Raw genomic sequence first — 18,600 nt, 5'->3', positions numbered from 1 at the left:
AACAGACTGGAATCTACAGTGGTTTTCGACAAGGCGTGTACTCTTATCCTGGGGGCTTATTCTTTGGTTGGTTAAGTGTGAGGTGTGAAGGACTGTTCCCCAAGTTCTCTAAACCAAGTTCATTATGTTTACCTAAAATTTCCAGTTCAGAAAGATTCATTGAAACTATTCCACATCCTTCGAAAGTTGAATGGCTACACTCAGGATCTGAGCCAGTCCGTGGTGGACATTCAACCAATTGGCTACCTGTGCATTCTGCACGAACACATTAAACCCGTCACCCACTAGGCAGCCAATTTAGGTTTGGTATTTCTTATATATTAAGGAACAACGCTCATCACATACAATTGTAATCATATATGTGGCCCCATATGTCCCACGTCGGTCTCTGCGTTCGGCGGAGGCCAATTTACTGGAGGTCCCCGCCCCCTCTATGATGCGGCTGGCCTCCACCAGGGCCAGGGCTTTTAAGGCCCTTGGCTTTTACCCCTGAATGGAATACTCTTCAAGTCAGCTGTATCCGGGCCCTCTTGGGACCTCAGAGCCTGAATCACGCATGAGACCTGTAAGACCGAGTTATTCTGCTGGGCTTTTGGGGAGGGCGGCTGCTGATAGGTGCCAATAACAACTGAGATCCGCTGTTCCCCTCTCAGAGTCAGAGGAGTGAAAGGCTGAACGCCATCTGTTTTAAATATCTATGAACTTGGAGTGCTGCATTTTAACTAGTATAAATTTTAGCATTTTATTCTATTTATCCACTTGTATGTATTATGTTGTAAACCGCCTTGAGCCCCTTGGGGGAGGGCGGTATAAAAGTGGAACAAACAAACAAACAAACAAACAAACAAACAAACAAATATATATCTATCTCATATCAACAGAATGTCATCATTCGCTGTTGTATCACCACATGAATTATTTTTCTCTTTTTCTATTCAATAATCTAAACACCTCACATGCAAGTAAATGTCAAATTGGCACTGGTGAAGGCACCGAAGAGCGCAATTTCGTGCAATGCGTTCCTGCCAGCAATGAATTGAAGACCGCAATATTTATGAATGAACTTTTGTGATCAACTGCAAGAACCTGGAATTTGAATGAATGTGGAAACACCTTTGAAGGGACTGTTTATGTTTAGATTATTGAATAGAAAAAGAGAAAAATAATTCATATGATGATCCAGCAGTGAATGAATTATATGTGATGAGCATTGTTCCTTAATATATAAGAAATACTAAACCTAAATTGGCTGCCTAGTGGGTGACGTGTTTAATATGTTAGTGCTTATTTAGACGTTACCTACATCTTTGTTACCTTTACCTGTGTATTCTACCTATATTTTCATGAATTTATTTATTTTATTTTTTTATTTAGACTTTAGACTTTTATACCGCCCTATCCCCGGAGGGCTCCGGGCGATTAGGTGTACAATATATAATAAAATACAGTCATAAAATCATCATAATTTAATTAAAATCTATAAAAGCAGCGAAAGACTAACTGTAATATTGATAATTATAGGTGTAAGTGGCGCCCTCACGATGTATACCTGAGACATAGATATGAAAGCCGCGTGGGCGTTCTCTTAGTAGGGCACTGAAACAGAACACAGACAATGAGGTTGGCCATGAAGCATGCCGGACCTGAGTTATTTAGCTTGAAGATGGTAGATGTTAAGCCAGAGAGCAATATGGACCACAGCCAGGTATCCTTTGAAGCGTTTCGTCTTCCTCCAACTCGACTCCTTCTCTTCTTACATCCCAAAGTTCTGGAGTCTGGAGAATCCTCACGATCGTTTCTTCAAAGGCATCCTGGACACCCTCCTTCATTTTGGCGCTGGCCTCTAGGCACAAACAAGCGACAAGCCCCTTCATCATCTGGCACAGCATTTGAAGCAAGGGATGGTCACTCTGGATGACCCTGCACTGGCCACAGTGGTGGGATCCAAAATTTTTAGTAACAGGTTCGCATGGTGGTGGGATTCAAACTGTGGTGTAGGGCAATGGGAGGGCTGGGGCGGGAGGCCACGACAGGGCAGAGCAGTGGGGCGGGGGGCTGCTGGGATGCAGCCACTCTTCCAGTCCCCAGTGGTGACAGATACCTGCCTTGGCGCCAGGCTGCCACACCGCCCGATTGCACCTCCTGCTGAACTGCTTCAAAGTTCTGCGTGCGCTTCTGCTGAGGTGGGAGGAGGTAGCTAAGGCAAAATCGCGTGAAATCACCAGTGGTAACCTCTTGGCACACAATAGTTGAAAGCCAACCTACTCTCGGGAACCTGTGAGAACCTGTTGGATCCTACCTCTGACTGGCCACCAAGTCATCTGTTAGCAACTGAGGAGGGGAAGGGAGTCTCCCGATGGGCTGCCCTACCTCTGCGTCCCAAATAAGTGTGCACTATGTTGGAAGGGAGATGCGGGAATTGAGTGGAGGACTGGAAACATGGGTGGCCAAGAGAGGGCACAGTGAGCAGAGGACTGGAAACACAGTATTTGATCTGGGTGATGTTTGGTCGATTTCCCACTGGAAAAATGAAAGCAGATACAAACCGGTTTGGTTTGATTCGGGACCTTTTCAGTGCAGTTTCATGGTCCCCACTGCAGCCTGTGGCCCCCAAACGACCCTTGCTCTGGGTGACGCAGGAGCCAGGCAGAATTCCCCATTGTTCGCGAATCTGCCGCACAATCTGCTCAGGGGCTTTCCTTATTGGCTGCTTCATTGTGCTAAGGCGGGACATTTTTTCCAATCTTTTACACTTCGGATCCATGTCCGTGCAAGCATGTGCAGAAGTACTGCACGCAGAAACAGGGAAACAGGCGTTTAAAGCAATGCCCCGTTTCCGTGCTGCTTTGTCTCCTCGTATCCACGTGGATACAAGGTGTAGCGTGTTGCCTTTCACACAGAAAACCATTCCAAACCAGCCCCACGTCGCCACGTACCCACGTGGATTTCAGCTACGTGAAATGAATAAAGGGCTGCGCGCGCATTGCGTGTGGTCCACTGCACCCTGATTGGATGGGAGGCTCCACATCACTCACAACGACGGGAAATTCAACCCACCGATCTTCCCTGCTGCTCCCCTCGGATCTGGATTGATCCCAGTGTCATTCAAAAGGTCTACTTTCAACCAGGTCCGGAAAAGGCACCACTATGGGGGAGAAGCAGTGGCAAAGCCGGCTTCACACAGAACGCAGTGGGTAATTTTGCGTGAAACCTGGTTTTTCCCCGTGAGTAGCGTGCGCTATTTGGTCAGTGGGAAATCGACCTTTGTGTATATTTGGAGACTGGGCTTCAGCCTAAGCCCCCTACTATTTTTTTTAAAGAAAACGGTCTGGAGGGAGGTGCCATTTGCCCTGTTGGGGAAGCCCACAAGTTTATTTGTGGGACTCCTTGAGAGGCCAAATAGCATGCCCCAAAGGTCCAATTGCTAACATGAAGGCTCAGATGTACAAGCTTAGAACTATAGATTAACATGGCTGTTTTATACTTTGTGGCTTTACTATGTCATTCTGAAATAGATCGCTGCATGTAGAAATATTTCCAGGAAAAGCCTGAAAAACAGAACCTTTGGGGGATGGAAGAATTTGTTTATTTTCCATCAAGCTTCAAAAAGGCTTTGTGCAAAGAAATGTTTTGTCAACAGCTCTTTTTTAAAAAATCCACCACAGACATTCTCCTTCACCACATGGGGGCACATTTGCGCAAACATGAGCCACTAACAAACTTGCACTTAGAAACGCGCATTAAAAAGTGAGCATAGAAGAGATGTGCCTTATTTTCAAGCGGGCCAGAAATATTGGGAGGTATTGTTGGAGGCTTTCACGGCGATCATTTATACAGGAGCTCGATAATGGTTAGCCTTAAGAAAGCCTGCTATTGTATTCAGGCTGGCATCTTCAGAGGATCTGATGAAGATGCCAGCCACAGATCCTCTGAAGATGCCAGCCACAGATGCAGGCAAAACGTCAGGAGAGAATGCTGCTAGAACACGGCCATACAGCCCGGAAACCACACAGCACCCAAATATTGGGAGGCACCGTCTGCCCCGGTTGATGTCCAAATGCCAATCACCCCCACCCCCGGGGCGGCACACGTGGAGGAGCAGAGAGGTGTATATGTTTGTGCTCCTGTGTACATGGGAGAAGATTTGCTTCCTGCACCACCGATTTTGCCGGTTTTGAAAAATAATTTCCCCAGAGCCAACATCCCTGCTTTTAAGGGCAGCCTAGTACATAATTATTAAGTAAAGGAGATAAGGAGGTGAGAAAACAATTTACTGTTGCTTTGGTTGTGTTTGATATTTACACCCTGCTAGAGGGTCCCTCATACCTTCGTGACCGTCTCACCCCATATGTCCTGGGTAGGCCTCTGCAGTGGGCAGAGGCAAATTTACTGGTGGCCCCTGGCTCCTCCATGATGTAGCTGGCCTCTACCCGGGCCAGGGCTTTTACGGCCCTGGCCCCTGCCTGGTGGAACACACTTCCATCAGAGGTGCGGGCCCTGCGGGATCTTGGGGAATTCCACAGGGCCTGTAAAACAGTTCTGTTCCACCGGGCTTTTGGTGAGGCCAGCCATGGATTCCCCCTCTAGGATGCCCTTGTGTTGCGTGCCATTATTGGTACGCCTGATACTATCTAATCAGTACTGTCCCCTCCCGGCCTTGGGATCGGGCGCCACATATATTATTGCTGCTGCTGTGTTTTATGGTTTTAGATTTGTAAATTGTTTTAAATTACCTTAGTTTTATGTGCAAATTGTTGTTTTTAGCCTGCTGTGTTTAATGTTACTATGTATTGTTGTTGTTTTTTATTTATTTATTTATTTAATTTGATATACCGCCCATACCGCCCAATCCCCGGAAGGCTCTGCAGGCCTGCTGTACGCCGCCCAGAGCCCTTTGGGGATGGGCGGTTTAAAATCAAATCAAATCAAATCAAATCAAATCAAATCAAATCAAATCAAATCAAATCAAATCAAATCAAATCAAATCAAATCAATCAATCAATCAATAAAGCGACTTCTTTCCAATGTCATTTTCCCCCACCCCCTTCTCCAGTTTATCCTTACAGCAATAACCCGGCGAGGTTGGTTAGGTGGAGAGGAGGTGGTCGGCTCACATCTCCCAACCACAGAGTAGTGATTCAAACCTGAGTGTCTCAAATCCTAGCCCGACATTCTAACCCACAGGTGTCAAACTCGTGGTCCTCCAGATGTTATGGACTGCAGTTCCCATCATCCCCTGCCAGCATCATGCTGGCAGGGGATGATGGAAACTGTAGTCCATAACCTGGAGGGCCGTGAGTTTGACACCTATGCTCTAACCGCTACACTGGCTTTTCGCACATAAGGCTGCTGTAAATTGCACTGGGCGACTGACTGTAAAAAGACAGCTTCCCAAACTATCCCATTCCAGTATCACAGCCCTGGCAAAGCAACAGACTCAGGTCCCTTCCGCACGTGCAGAAGAATGCACATTCAATCCACTTTCACAATTGTTTGCAAGTGGATTTTGCTATTCCGCGCAGCAAAATCCAGCTGCAAAGTGCGTTGAAAGTGGAGTGAAAGTGCATTGTTCTGCATGTGCGGAAGGAGCCTCAGTTCCAGGTTTCCTTCACTTACCTATGAAAAGCATGGAGTGTTTCTGAGCAAATTGCAAGCCCTCCTTTCTGTCCACCTCGCGGTCAGGCTAGAGATAAGGAGAGAACGCTGTTAAAACTGGTCACGTTTGCCAAAATCCTCAAGAAATAGCCCGGGGCTGCTTTCTGCAAGGGGCCACCACAGTCCAGTACACACGGTGTTCATTGGAACAGGGATCTGTGACGTCTGCCACAAACTCGTGGCATGGCTTTGGGCAAGTCTCTGTTTTTTAGGCTTTGCTGTCTGTGCCCAAAACAAGAAAAACTGGCAACTTGCTGCCCAAAATAGCTGCACAAATGAACACCAGGAAGATGGCAAAGCTTTTTCCGAATCTGTTAGAAACACCCCCCAGTTATTTGGTTTGGAATAATGGATGCTACTGCATGAGTGCGAGGCCAGCCCAACTGCTAGGTAAACCTAGCTGTTGCCTAGGACAGTCAGATCTTGAAGGGTACCAAAAAGGTGAGAAGAGATTCCTTCACCGGCTTCAAGGGAAGCTTGACAATAACGGTCTTGTAGAACCTCTGTCCTTCTATGGCTCTAGTGACAGAACATGGAAGGCTTTTAAAGAGGAGGAGGAGGAGGAGGAGGAGGAGGAGGAGGAGGAGTTTGGATTTATATGCCCCCTTTCTCTCTGACTCAAAGGGCTTGCAAACTCCTTTCCCTTCCCCCCTCACAACAAACACCCTGTGGGGCTGAGAGAGCTCAGAAGAACTGTGACTAGCCCAAGGTCACCCAGCTGGCGTGTGTGGGAGTGCACAAGCCAATCTGAATTCCCCAGATAAGCCTCCACAGCTCAGGCAGCACAGCGGGGAATCAAACCCTGATCCTCCAGACTAGAGTACACCTGCTCTTCACCACTACGCCACTGCTGCTCCTGTTGGAATTAATTAATTAACCCTGGTGGAAGTTGAAGAGACTTGGTAACCAAAAACCCAGATTGCACGAGCGGCCTTTTACATCCCTGGATAAACGGCAGCAGGTTATCATCTCTAGGCAGAGCCAGGTTTGCCATTTTAAAGATAAAGACGGTACTCTGTGAATCACCAGCAAACAGCCTGGAATTCCTCACATGCGTACCCCAGGGACTGCGCTCTTGAGGCAACTGAAACGAGAACCTCGGGATCTTATTGGTGTGAATCTCCCACAGGGATCACCGAGGGAAGGAGGAACAGAAAAACCTTCTGACTTTCCCTCTCTCCTTCCTGCCTACTCGAATCTATTCTGGGCACATCACATGTATCTTTGACTTTCTGCACTGAAGCCACTGGAAATTGGCAGGTGCGGAGGGCAATGCGGTATTTTAAACCTCCTCAAATTGAGGGTCTTGCTGGTTCGCCTTGTGTGGGGTCAGGAAGGAATTTGACCGCTGGTCAGAAAGTAATGAATTATCCCAGGTGGTTTCATCCTGGCATCTGGCTTTCCTCAGCCTGCATAACAATTTGGTGAGGCAAAACTCTGCTGCCTCCTCTTGTATATCCTGGTGTTCGACTTATTCTCCTAACAAAATGCCGATTCACATATCATGGATTACACAGGTTACATCTGGGGTCCCCACCACAGTAGACCGTCCCTGTCTGTTGCCTCTGGCTAGTGGGGGATTTAAAAAAACAAACGACATTGAGCCAAGGGTATGACGTAAATTCTGCCCGAGACCTGGAAGTGACATCACATCCCCAGCATGACATTGGTGCAATGTTGGCAGGGGCTGATGGGAATCATAGTCCATGAACATCAGGAAGGCCAGAGTTGGGACACCCCTGCTCTAGAATCTGGGTAGCATAGACCATTGTACTGATGTCACACCAGTGTGATGTTACTTATGGGCAGAGGCATAGCTAAGGGAAATGGAGCCTGGTGCAAAATCAGAGTTTTGCTGCCCCCCCTGTTCGTTTGTGTTTTTTAGTGTTTTTTAGTTTTTGGCCTGCAGGGGGCACAGTTTTTAGGCTAGCAGCATCAACATGTCACTGTATCTTTAGAAGACTCTCCTGATGATACCTCCCAGGTTTGGTGAAGTTTGGTTCAGGGAGTCCAAAGTTATGGACCCTCAAAAGGGTAGCCCCATCTACTATTAGCTCCCATTGGAAACAATGGGAGATGGGGGCACCCCGTTTGGGGGTCCATAACTTTGGACCTCCCAAACCAAACTTCACCAACCCTGGCTGGTATCAGTAAGATACTCTCCTGATGATACCTCCCAGATTTGGTTCAGGAAGGGTTGCCCCATCTACTATTAGCTCCCATTGGAAACAATGGGAGATGGGGCACCTTCTTTGGGAGTCCATAACTTTGGACCCCCTGAACCAAGCTTCACCAAACTTGGCTGGTATCATCAGGAGTGTTGCTGGATGATATCTTGAAATTTTGGTGCTGCTATCTTAAAAACTGCGCTCCCTGCTGGCCGACAAAATAAAAACACTGAAAATACAAAAAATACATTTTTGCTGTCCCCCCCCCCATCCACGCGCCCAGTGCGACGTGCACCCCTAGTCCCATGGTAGCTACACCACTGCTTACGGGTATTTGCTGGAAGTGATGTAACATCATTTTCTCTGTGCTTGTCTCAGCCCCCTCTCTCTTCCTCTAGTTGGCAACCCTAGTCTTCAGTTCCCAAGCAAGGGGGTACCCAATTTGGATTGGGATGGTATTCATGTGGAGAAGGGACTTCCAAATTCCACTTTATCTCTCCAATCTGGAACAATCTGGATGTGGGGGGGATTCCTTAGTGGGACAAATAGCCTCCCCTTCAGACCATTTCCCCATGACCATTTCAGACTGGGGCGCAAATAGAAAAAAAGGCTTTAGCACCCCTCTCTACCACCATTTTCCCTTTTCTATTTGGGCCCCAGTCAGAAAGAATTGAGTAGAACCTGCAACTTACCTCTGACAGCCCAGACCCAACCACTGTACTGTGTGGCGTAGGAGGTTAAGAGCTGATGTATCTAATCCGGAGGAACCGGGTTTGATTCCCAGCTCTGCTGCCTGAGCTATGGAGGCTTATTTGGGGAATTCAGATTAGCCTGTGCACTCCCACGCGTGCCAGCTGGGTGACCTTGGGCTAGTCACAGCTTCTCGGAGCTCTCTCAGCCCCACCTACCTCACAGGGTGTTTGTTGTGAGGGGGGAAGGGCAAGGAGATTGTAAGCTCCTTTGAGTCTCCTAGAGAGAAAGGGGGGATATAAATCCAAACTCCTCCTCCTCCTCCTCCTTCATGAAAAAGAATGGCCCCATGCAGAATAAGGCAAAGGAAACTAAAAGCTCGCTGAAAGATGGTCTTTAGGGTCAAGCCTTCTGCTTGCCCCTGTAGATTCCTTTCTCCCTTGGGATGGAAAATCATGGATCTAGCAATATGCCAATAATCTACAACAACAACAACAACAACAACAACAACAACAACAACAACAGCAACAGCAACAGCAACAGCAACAGCAACAGCAACAACAACAGCAGCAACAACAACAACAATATGTTAAAAATCCCAAACCCATCCAGCATCAGAAACAAGGGATCATGAACTGGAAGCTGCAGGCTTCAGAGACATATAGTCCCCTTCCACACATGCCGAATAATCCACTTTCAATCCACTTTCAACGCACTTTGCAGCTGGATGTTACTGTGCAGAATAGCAAAATCCACTTGCAAACCATTGAGAAGGTGGATTGAAAGTGCCTTATTTGGCATGTGCGGAAGGGGCCATAGATTGCCCATAAAAGACAGATAAGGAGGCTGGTAAGGAGCTACCGCCTAAGAACTTGACAAACCGAGGCAGCTGTTGCTTCTGGCACCGGGTATGAGGCAGGTAACAGGAATTTCCAAACAGGCCCCGTCAGGACTCCTGTAGGGAGGGAGCGGGAAGACAGCCCAGCCTTTGAATTCATGGCCTTGAGTGTCTACATTTCACAGGGCGGGCACAGCGAGGTCTTATTCACGCAGCCTGCTTTGGAGCTAGCCCGCAGGCAGAAGGTAGCCTGTGCATCAGGGACCAACGGCATCTAAACCAGGGGCACCCACTGCAAACCACGCTCAGCAGCCAATTTCACCAGGTTGCCGGGGTGCTGCACCGTGTCATGCTGTTTAAAAGCTTTTTTTTTTTTGCTTTTGTGTTACGGTGTTAATTCCCTTGCCTCCTTTTAACCCATTTTCTGCGCCTTCGCTCCTTTTCCTCTCAGTGCTCCATAGCTGGTTTCCTTCCTGTACATGCTGTGAGGCCCCTGGACATGCTACGAAGGCTGTGCTATGAGGTGGGGGTCATGCTTCAGTGGCAGCGCATGCCCCTCTGTTGTGAGCAGATGTTCTCAGGTACAATCCATAGCTATCTTTTTTTTAAAGATCAGGTGATGTGTAATACCTCTGCTGCACTCCCTGGAGAGAAGTGACGGGTCAGAGTGGGTAATATTTAGTTTCTTCATTGACAGCCTGCCTTTCTCTACAACGGGGCCCAGGTATTGTCGAAGGCTTTCACGGCCAGATTCAACTGGTTGTGGTGGGCTTTCCGGGCTGTGTGGCCGTGGTCTGGTGGATCTTGTTCCTAACGTTTCGCCTGCATTTGCGGCTGGCGTCTTCAGAGGTGTATCACAGAGAGAAGTCTGTGGACACACTGCGTCAGTGGGGTTTTTTTTTTGTTATTCTTCACCCCTCCGTTTTATACTCACCCCATTTTAGCTAGGTAGTTGTTATGGAAGTTTTTACTTATTAAAAACTCCACACAAGGATGGCTAATAGCAAGCTAGGTTTATTGACATGTCTGCAGACATGGAGAGAGTGATACCGTGGTACTAACTTTTTGAAGTTTGTATTGCAATACAGCTTATTTTAAGACATTTTTGAACAGACTTTCTTGACTACTTTTGGCCAATTTTGGCCGGCTGTTTATTCAGGCTTACAATTTTGACTTGTTGCAAATTAGTACATTTTAAGATATATTTTTAAAAGAATACATTTAGCATTATTTGACTTGGTTATGTATGGGGCTACGTATATTTTTTGTCTAGCAAGCATCATTAGCAAAAAGCTTAACCAGCTGGGCGAACTATATTTACACACTTTAAACTTTTAGGTCAGTGCTCGCTGTTGCTCTTTTACTCATGAGCAAGTATCTGCTGGTTTTTGCAAAATAGCAAACGCAGTGGTTTCAGTAGCACTTAGACACTGATTTTTTGAGAGCAACTACAAAATGTATTTTTAACTATGAATATATTTCAACTGTGATCTTGCAACAAGCATATTTTTTATAATTTTTATATTAACTCCCCCATTTTTCTTTTTACTCATTTTGTAAGATTACACTAAAAGGTCCAGAGCTTTTAGGCTCTGGCCTTGGCATTTCTACAATTATTCCACATTTATGCTATTTTTATACTTTTGTATGTCTGCGGTTTTTTTGACTGTTTTTACACTTTTTGCTTTGGTGTAGCCTGTACTATGGCTAAACGATGCATTAGTGTTTAACAGGGGACAATATAACATAATTGTGGTGTGTAGTTATGTACATGTATTATTTAATGTTTAGGGGTTACATGTGACTGGCCTCAAGTCATGAGTGGTGGGTTCTTCTCAGGTTCCCACAAATGGGCCACTTTTGCACACGGAAATTGAGGAGAACCCACAATTCTTGCCTGCTACGCAAGGTGGCAGTGGCATATCTGCCTAGGGACAAGGGGTACCCCTTGTCCCCGGGCGCCACTCTTCTGGTCACATGGGGGGGCGCAAAATCGGGCCACCACGTGACCAGGAAGTCCAGCTGTCTCATTGTTTTCGCATGCCTCGACCCCATCCGAGGCACGCAAAAAACGACGAGCACCCTCAACCCCACCCTGGACTCCCCCCTCTCTTCAGAAGAGACTGCAGGCTGCCGGCTGAGAACCCAGCCAGCAGGGGGAGTCTGGGGGGGGAGGTGGGCACCCTAGACCTTGCCCATGTCCATGGTGACATGGGCAGGGTTGAGGGCAGTGGGGGTGGAGCCTGGGGGCATCGGGTGGAGCTAGGGTGGTGGGGGGCAGAGCCTGGGGGGGTGTCCTGGAGACAATTTGTCTCCGGGCGCCATTTGCCTCTGGTACACTTCTGCAAGGCGGAGAAGCTTCCCCTGACCCTGGGCATCCGTACGGTGTGAGTCAGTGACAGGAGGATGAATCCCACTGTCCTTTGCCCCTTTGGCTAGCCTCCTCGCCCCGGATCTCTTCAGAGTGGGCTGCAACCCGTCCCCCAACTCCAACTCCCTTTAGTCGCATTTTGTTGCCCACTCAGCTATCTTCTACAACATTCTTTCTTTTTTTGGTGTGGGCATAACGTCTCCCATCTCCTCCCGTAGCCAGCTCTCCAGGCCTCCAAAAGTCTCCCTTCTGGTGACATCATAAACTGGTCAGGAGAAAGCGATAACAGGCAAACACATTGGCAATTCTCTTTTTTTTAACCACCCAGAAGCATTTCAGTAGGACTTGAAGGGAGAAGGGAGTTTTAAGGAGGAAGAAGAGAAGGAGTTGTTCGGATTTATACACCCCCCCTTTTCTCCTGTGTGTCTCAAAGGGGCTTACAAACTCCTTTCCCTTCCTCTCCCCAGAACAGACACCTTGTAAGGTCGGTAGGGCTGAGAGAATTCTGAGAGAACTGTGACTAGTCCCAAGTTCACCCAGCAGGAGTGTAGGAGTGCGGAAACACATCTGGTTCACCAGATAAGCCTCTGCCACTCATGTGGAGGAGTAAGGAATCAAGCTTGGTTCTCCAGATTAGAATCCACCTGCTCTCAACCAATACACCATGCTGGCTATCTCATGTGACTCCATGTTGCTGTGCTGGAAGCGTTCCCATAGCTTCTTAGGGACTAGCGTCTTCCTGCTAGCCCTTGGGAGAGCTGATTGCCACTTGCATAGGCTGACCAGACGTCCCGCTTTTGGCGGGACAGTCCCGCCTTTAAACAATTTGTCCCGCATCCCACAGGTTTTTTCAAGTGTCCCGGGAGACGGGAGCGCCCCAGAAGGCAGTGCGCTCCTGCGGCTGCATGCGTATGTGTGTGCGCGCGTGGCCGCCCGCCCGTCCTGGTTCACAAAGGTGACCATCTGGTCACCTTACACTTGCACCTGCAGCAAGCAGCCTCCTGCCCCCACCTGTTCCTGGTCTGTTTTCGAGCAACCAGGAGAAGGATGATGGGGTAAACATGGCAATGTCCCCTCTGGTCCCTGTGTCCTCAACACTCTAGGAATTCTGATTCCTATGGTTTTTAACATAGAGACTGGGGAAATTCCTAGAGCATTGCTTACATGGTGACATCGCATCCAATATTTCAACTGGAAGTGACACTGCTACGTCAGTGACACTTCTCCCCATGCTCTCTCTCCCCCCCCCCCAATTTCCCAGGTGTTGCTGGCACAGCACTGACAACTCTACTTCAGAAGCAGCTCCAAGTCCTTGGCATGTCACTCCATCAGGTAGCGTGGCCAACCTTGTTAAGCCTGTAAAATTTTGGAGTTCTGAGAGAGGATAGGGAGACAACCATTGCAAAATGGCTACCGCAGGAAATGAGAGCAGCCGGGAGCAGCAGTGGCGTAGGAGGTTAAGAGCTCGTGTATCTAATCTGGAGGAACCGGGTTTGATTCCCAGCTCTGCCGCCTGAGCTGTGGAGGCTTATCTGGGGAATTCAGATTAGCCTGTACACTCCCACACACCAGCTGGGTGACCTTGGGCTAGTCTCAGCTTCTCGGAGCTCTCTCAGCCCCACCTACCTCACAGGGTGTTTGTTGTGAGGGGGGAAGGGCAAGGAGATTGTAAGCCCCTTTGAGTCTCCTGCAGGAGAGAAAGGGGGGATATAAATCCAAACTCCTCCTCTTCTTCTTCTTCTAAGTGGCTTCCATGGAGTCTGGGGCTCATCACAAAATGCTGGCACTCTGCAACGACAGAGACAACTTTTTCTGAACGCACGCTCCCTGCACGCATTAGGCTGAAGCCTCCCAGGCTCTGCTGAAGCATCTTCTGCTCCAGTGAGGTAGAAGAACGGCTCTTTGCTTTGGGGAAGAAGCAAGCGGGAGCCCGGAAACACATCCACGAGTACCATGAAACCCAGGAGTACCCCACTAGGGATTACTGCTCTGAGGTTTTCTTTCCATCCCTTCTGATGCAAGTATTCAAATGTCAATATTTTGTACTCAGGAGGAGAACGCTGCCAGGGCTTCCAAAACCCTTTTAACTGCGGCATGGAATAGGGACGTTGTGGATTTCACCCGCTCCTCCTGGATGTAATTAGCACTCTTGGCAGTACAAGTCTAACCTTGTCAGGCTGAGCCCTTTTAGCTGCGTGCATGCCTTTTTGAAAGAACGAACGTTGCAAAAAAAACAAAAATAAGAAAGGTTCACAAGCAGCCAGGGGCTCAGTTTGAGTGGGAAAAGGCTCGGCATGTCTACAAGTTAATTTGCTTAACCCGACGTCACGTCGCAACGCCAACAAAGCCAAGCCAGAGGGGCCGCAGCTTTTTCGTTCCCAGCCCTTTCAAGAAACAGCAACCCTTTGCCAAAAAGAACAACCACCAGCCGTCATCCTATCGGTGTGGGAGTTCGGCGGCCTTCGTTGTTGTTCTAACTCTTTGTCGGCACCAGCCGCCCTGGGAGAAGGAGAACAAACAATATTTCATTGACTTCTCCTTTCATGGGTTTGACTTCGAAATCATGCTAATTACCTACCTAAAATTACACCTTGAGCGCCACGGTAATAGCTGGGAGTCAACGCTCGAAACCGCTCCTGCCCTGCTGTGTCCTGCAAATGGGGAGGGGGCATTCAGGATAAAAATGATGCTGAAAAATATAAGTCGTAAACGGGACACTACAGTTAAAGTTTGCAAAGACCAGAGCATTCCTCCATAAGAGAAGTTGGAGAATTCCTCTACAGGAGAAGTTGGGGCGTTCCTCTACATGAGATGTTGGGGCATTCCTCACAGGCGAAGTTGGGCATTCCAGTACAGAAGAAGTTGGGGCATTCCAGTACAGGAGAAGTTGGGGCATTCCTCACAGGAGAAGTTGGGGCATTCCTCACAGGAGAAGTTGGGGCATTCCTCACAGGAGAAGTTGGGGCAATCCAGTACAGGAGAAGTTGGGGCATTCCTCACAGGAGAAGTTGGGGCATTCCTCACAGGAGAAGTTGGGGCATTCCAGTACAGGAGAAGTTGGGGCATTCCAGTACAGGAGAAGTTGGGGCATTCCAGTACAGGAGAAGTTGGGGCATTCCTCACAGGAGAAGTTGGGGCATTCCTCACAGGAGAAATTGGGGCATTCCAGTACAGGAGAAGTTGGGGCATTCTTCACAGGAGAAGTTGGGGCATTCCCCTACAGGAGAAGTTGACATGTGCAGAATTTGGTTGAAGGGAATTTTCTTGGTTGAAGGGAATTTTCCAGGGAATTTTGCACAAAGGAAAGACACTATTTCCCCCTTCCTATCACAACACCCCCTTTAGCCACTGTTGCTGATTATTTTTCCTCCCAGGAGACAGATTTAATTCCTTACTATCAGCACCCCAGTTTGTTACAGGGACCCCAGATATTGCTTACCCATATTGCCAACTGCAGAGGAAGGTCCCCGACCACCATCTGCTTTACTTTAAAATCAACACCTGGCAAGTGAAGAGACAGAGGTGTCCGGCACTGTGTGCATGTGTTAAGCATTGTCAAGTTGCTTCTAACTTGTGGTGGCCCTATGAATGAATGACCTCCAGAATATCCTATTGTTAACAGCCTTGCTTAGGTCTTGCAGCGTCAAGTCATGGCTTCCTTTTGAGAGTCAATCCATCTCATGTTGGGACTTCCACTTTTCCTGCTGCCTTTAGCTTTTCCTAGCATTACTGTCTTTTCCAATGACTCCTGTCTTCTCATCAGAGACGTATCTGGGGAAAATGTAGCCTGGTGCAAAATCTGAGTTTTCTGCACCCTCCCCCCAGTATGGATTCGGGGGGGGGGGGAGGAGGAGGGGTGTGGGGGTGATATTCTGCCCCCCCCAAGTGACTAAATGGCTGCAGCCTGGGGACATTTGACCCCATATGTCCCCCTGGGCGATACACCCCTGCTTCTCATAATGTGATCAAAGTACAATAACTGAGGTACAGTACAGGTACAGTCAAAAAGACAACTAAGTGAACTAGATCGAGTCAAGCATGAACTCTCCCTAGGACCGTGGTGGCGAACCTTTGGCACTCCAGATGTTATGGACTACAATTTTCCATCAACCCCTCAATTTCCATCAACCACTCAAGGGTGGTTCCATCAATTGAGATTTAGTATTTATTTGGTAGGGCAGTGGTGGTTGGCTCCAGGAAGCAGGATTCATAATTTATCAGTTTTGCCAGCATGGCCAATTGGCCATGCTGGCAGGGGTTGATGGGAATTGTAGTCCATAACCTCTGGAGTGCCAAAGGTTCGCCACCACTGCCCTAGGGAGAGTTCATGCTTGACTCGATCTAGTCCACTTAGTTGTCTTTTTGACTGTACCTGTAACACTCTTCTCCAAGGATAACTGTAGGCTAAGTAAACAGGTGACACTTTATCTGTCTTTGCACTGGGAGATGCTGCTCTTGCTGAAATCATGCTGAAATTCTGCTTGTGACATAGCTATCGAAAGGCCCAAGACAACAGAGTCGCCAGCCCTAATCTTGATATCAAGTATTTACCCATCACAAATTGGCTGGGCTGCACAGAGATCTCGGTAAGTCTCCTAGGGCTGCATCCACAGGGGAATGATTTTCCATATTTTTGTTTGTTGTTGCTGGGAAGGCCTCTGCATCAATCTCTATGGCAGTTTCTCTTTCTTTTTACTTGTAGAGCTACCCTTTCTCCCTTTCCAGGAGCAGCAGTGGCGTAGGAGGTTAAGAGCTCGTGTATCTAATCTGGAGGAACCGGGTTTGATTCCCAGCTCTGCCGCCTGAGCTGTGGAGGCTTATCTGGGGAATTCAGAGTAGCCTGTACACTCCCATGCACGCCAGCTGGGTGACCTTGGGCTAGTCACAGCTTCTTGGAGCTCTCTCAGCCCCACCTACCTCACAGGGTGTTTGTTGTGAGCGGGGAAGGGCAAGGAGATTGTAAGCCCCTTTGAGTCTCCTGCAGGAGAGAAAGGGGGGATATAAATCCAAACTCCTCCTCCTCCTCCTCCTCCTCCTTCTTCTTCCCTTTCTCCCTTTCCCTGTGACACAAGAAACTTTTTGGAAGCCTTTTTTAAAATGGTAATTGACATCTTGTATAGCCTCAAGGTACAGCAATATGTCAATTACCCAACTCTTTATTTCAGGGTTCAGGTAGCCAGCTCAACGTTGACTCAGCTTTCCATCTTTCTGATGTTGTTAAAATAAAGAAGAAGAAAAGGAGGAGGAGATGAAGAAGAGGAGTAGTAGTTTGGATTTATACCCCTCCTTTTTCTCCTGCAAGGAGACTCCTTTCCCTTCCTCTCCCCACAACAGACACCTTGGGAGGTAGGTGGGGCTGAGAGAGTTCCGAAGAACTGTGACTAGCCCAAGGTCACCCAGCAGGAGAAACACATCTGGTTCACCAGAGAAGCCTCTGCTACTGAGGTGGAGGAGTGGGGAATCAAACCCAGTTCTCCAGATTAGAATCTACCTGCTCTTACCCACTACACCACACCGGCTGTCATGAGTATACTCTCATGAGTATTCCGTTTGCTGAAGGTAAAGTGTAAATGACTGGGAAGGCAATGACAAACCATCCAATAAACAAAGAGATGATCCCTGGTCTAAATTAAGCCCTGGGCCCATCACCATAATGAGGGACAAAAGATAGAGGCAGCCAGCAGTGCTCACCAATGGTTGGATCGAGGTTGGGTTCAAACTGGTCTTCTGTGAATCTCAGCAAGAGACTGCGGGAGGAGACAAGAGAGAGGAGAGGTGAGCCACCTGGAAACAGCCGCTCTCCCTCAGCCCTTTCCCCACTCTGTGGGATACTCCCCGCTCTTGGCTGGCACCTGGATTTCCCCACAGCACTGTCTCCAACAAACAGCAGCTTCAAGGTGGGCAACGACAGAGTGTCCTCTGGTGCCATGCCGAACCCTCAACGGAGGCACTGCAGACTTTGGCGGAGGGAAGACAAGGACTCCGCCCTCCACCTCCCAGCCAAGAACACGGGGAGGAGGATTCAGAATATAGGTCACACTCACCACCTCCTCCTCAGGCAAGGAGCAAAGGAAGAGGTGGAGAACTGCATTGTGGGGGAAAAGAACAAGTGTGGGAGGGCCAATATCCTCGCCCAACGTTCACTTTACACGGTGACTTCTTTTCTATAAATAGGAGCAAAATTGGAAGGCGCTGTGTTGATTCACCTTCCCAACGTTGTGCAATACCTTTTATGAAAAGAAACCAAACTATCTCAACACTATGGGGGAGATGCTGAGAACCCTTCATCTGTCTGGGTGTTCAGGACAAGCAGTTACAAAACAGGCAAGGCATATAAGAAATAATAAGCCACCCAGGGCATGGTCGCCAACTGAGGTCCTTGCCGCTATGGCTACCAATCTTGATCCTCCTTGATCTCAGATTGCAAATGCCTTAGCAGGCCAGGTGCTCAGCAGCAGCAGCAGCAGAAGGCCATTGCTTTCACATCCTGCATGTGAACTCCCAAAGGCACCTGGTGGGCCACTGCAAGTAGCAGAGTGCTGGACTAGATGGACTCTGGTCTGATCCAGCAGGCTAGTTCTTATGTTCTTACGTGCCATGCAGCCCCTCACAAACATTTCCTTTTTTGTTCTTTGCAGTGAGCCACCAACCTAAGAAAGAGTTCTAGAGAATGCTGTTTGTGACTCGTTGGCTCTTCCGCACACGCAGAATAATGCACTTTCAATCCACTTTCACAATTGTTTGAAAGTGGATTTTGCCATTCCGCACAGTAAAATCCAGCTGCAAAGTGCATTGGAAGTACATTATTCTGCATGCGCGGGCCTGAATCTTACGAAAAATAGTGTCTCTTCCGTTTTAACAAGAGGTGGGGAGTCTTC

At 48.3% G+C, this 18,600-nt stretch overlaps 1 protein-coding gene across 2 annotated transcripts; it reads right to left on the bottom strand.

Annotated features, from left to right (window-relative positions):
- Positions 1-1,457: 1,457 nt before the first annotated feature.
- On the bottom strand, positions 1,458-17,710 carry LOC125444946 (ras-related protein Rab-18-B-like). 2 transcript variants are annotated; one of them, XM_048517718.1, is made up of 7 exons: positions 17,575-17,710; positions 17,414-17,469; positions 15,162-15,223; positions 14,301-14,373; positions 11,855-11,987; positions 5,617-5,687; positions 1,458-1,843 (listed from the first exon to the last, which is right to left on the bottom strand). In XM_048517718.1, exons 1-5 carry the CDS (start codon positions 17,649-17,651, stop codon positions 11,884-11,886), a joined length of 372 nt encoding a protein of 123 aa, XP_048373675.1. In that variant the 5' UTR covers positions 17,652-17,710; the 3' UTR covers positions 1,458-1,843; positions 5,617-5,687; positions 11,855-11,883. The 2 variants fall into 2 exon arrangements, with proteins under 2 accessions (XP_048373675.1, XP_048373676.1); XM_048517719.1 differs by having other exon boundaries at positions 11,855-11,971.
- Positions 17,711-18,600: the final 890 nt, after the last annotated feature.

Source organism: Sphaerodactylus townsendi, linkage group LG15, assembly GCF_021028975.2.
Source record: "Sphaerodactylus townsendi isolate TG3544 linkage group LG15, MPM_Stown_v2.3, whole genome shotgun sequence".
Lineage (NCBI taxonomy): Eukaryota > Metazoa > Chordata > Lepidosauria > Squamata > Sphaerodactylidae > Sphaerodactylus > Sphaerodactylus townsendi.
Note: the sequence above shows the minus strand (reverse complement) of the source record. Positions and strands in the feature narration are given on the sequence as shown.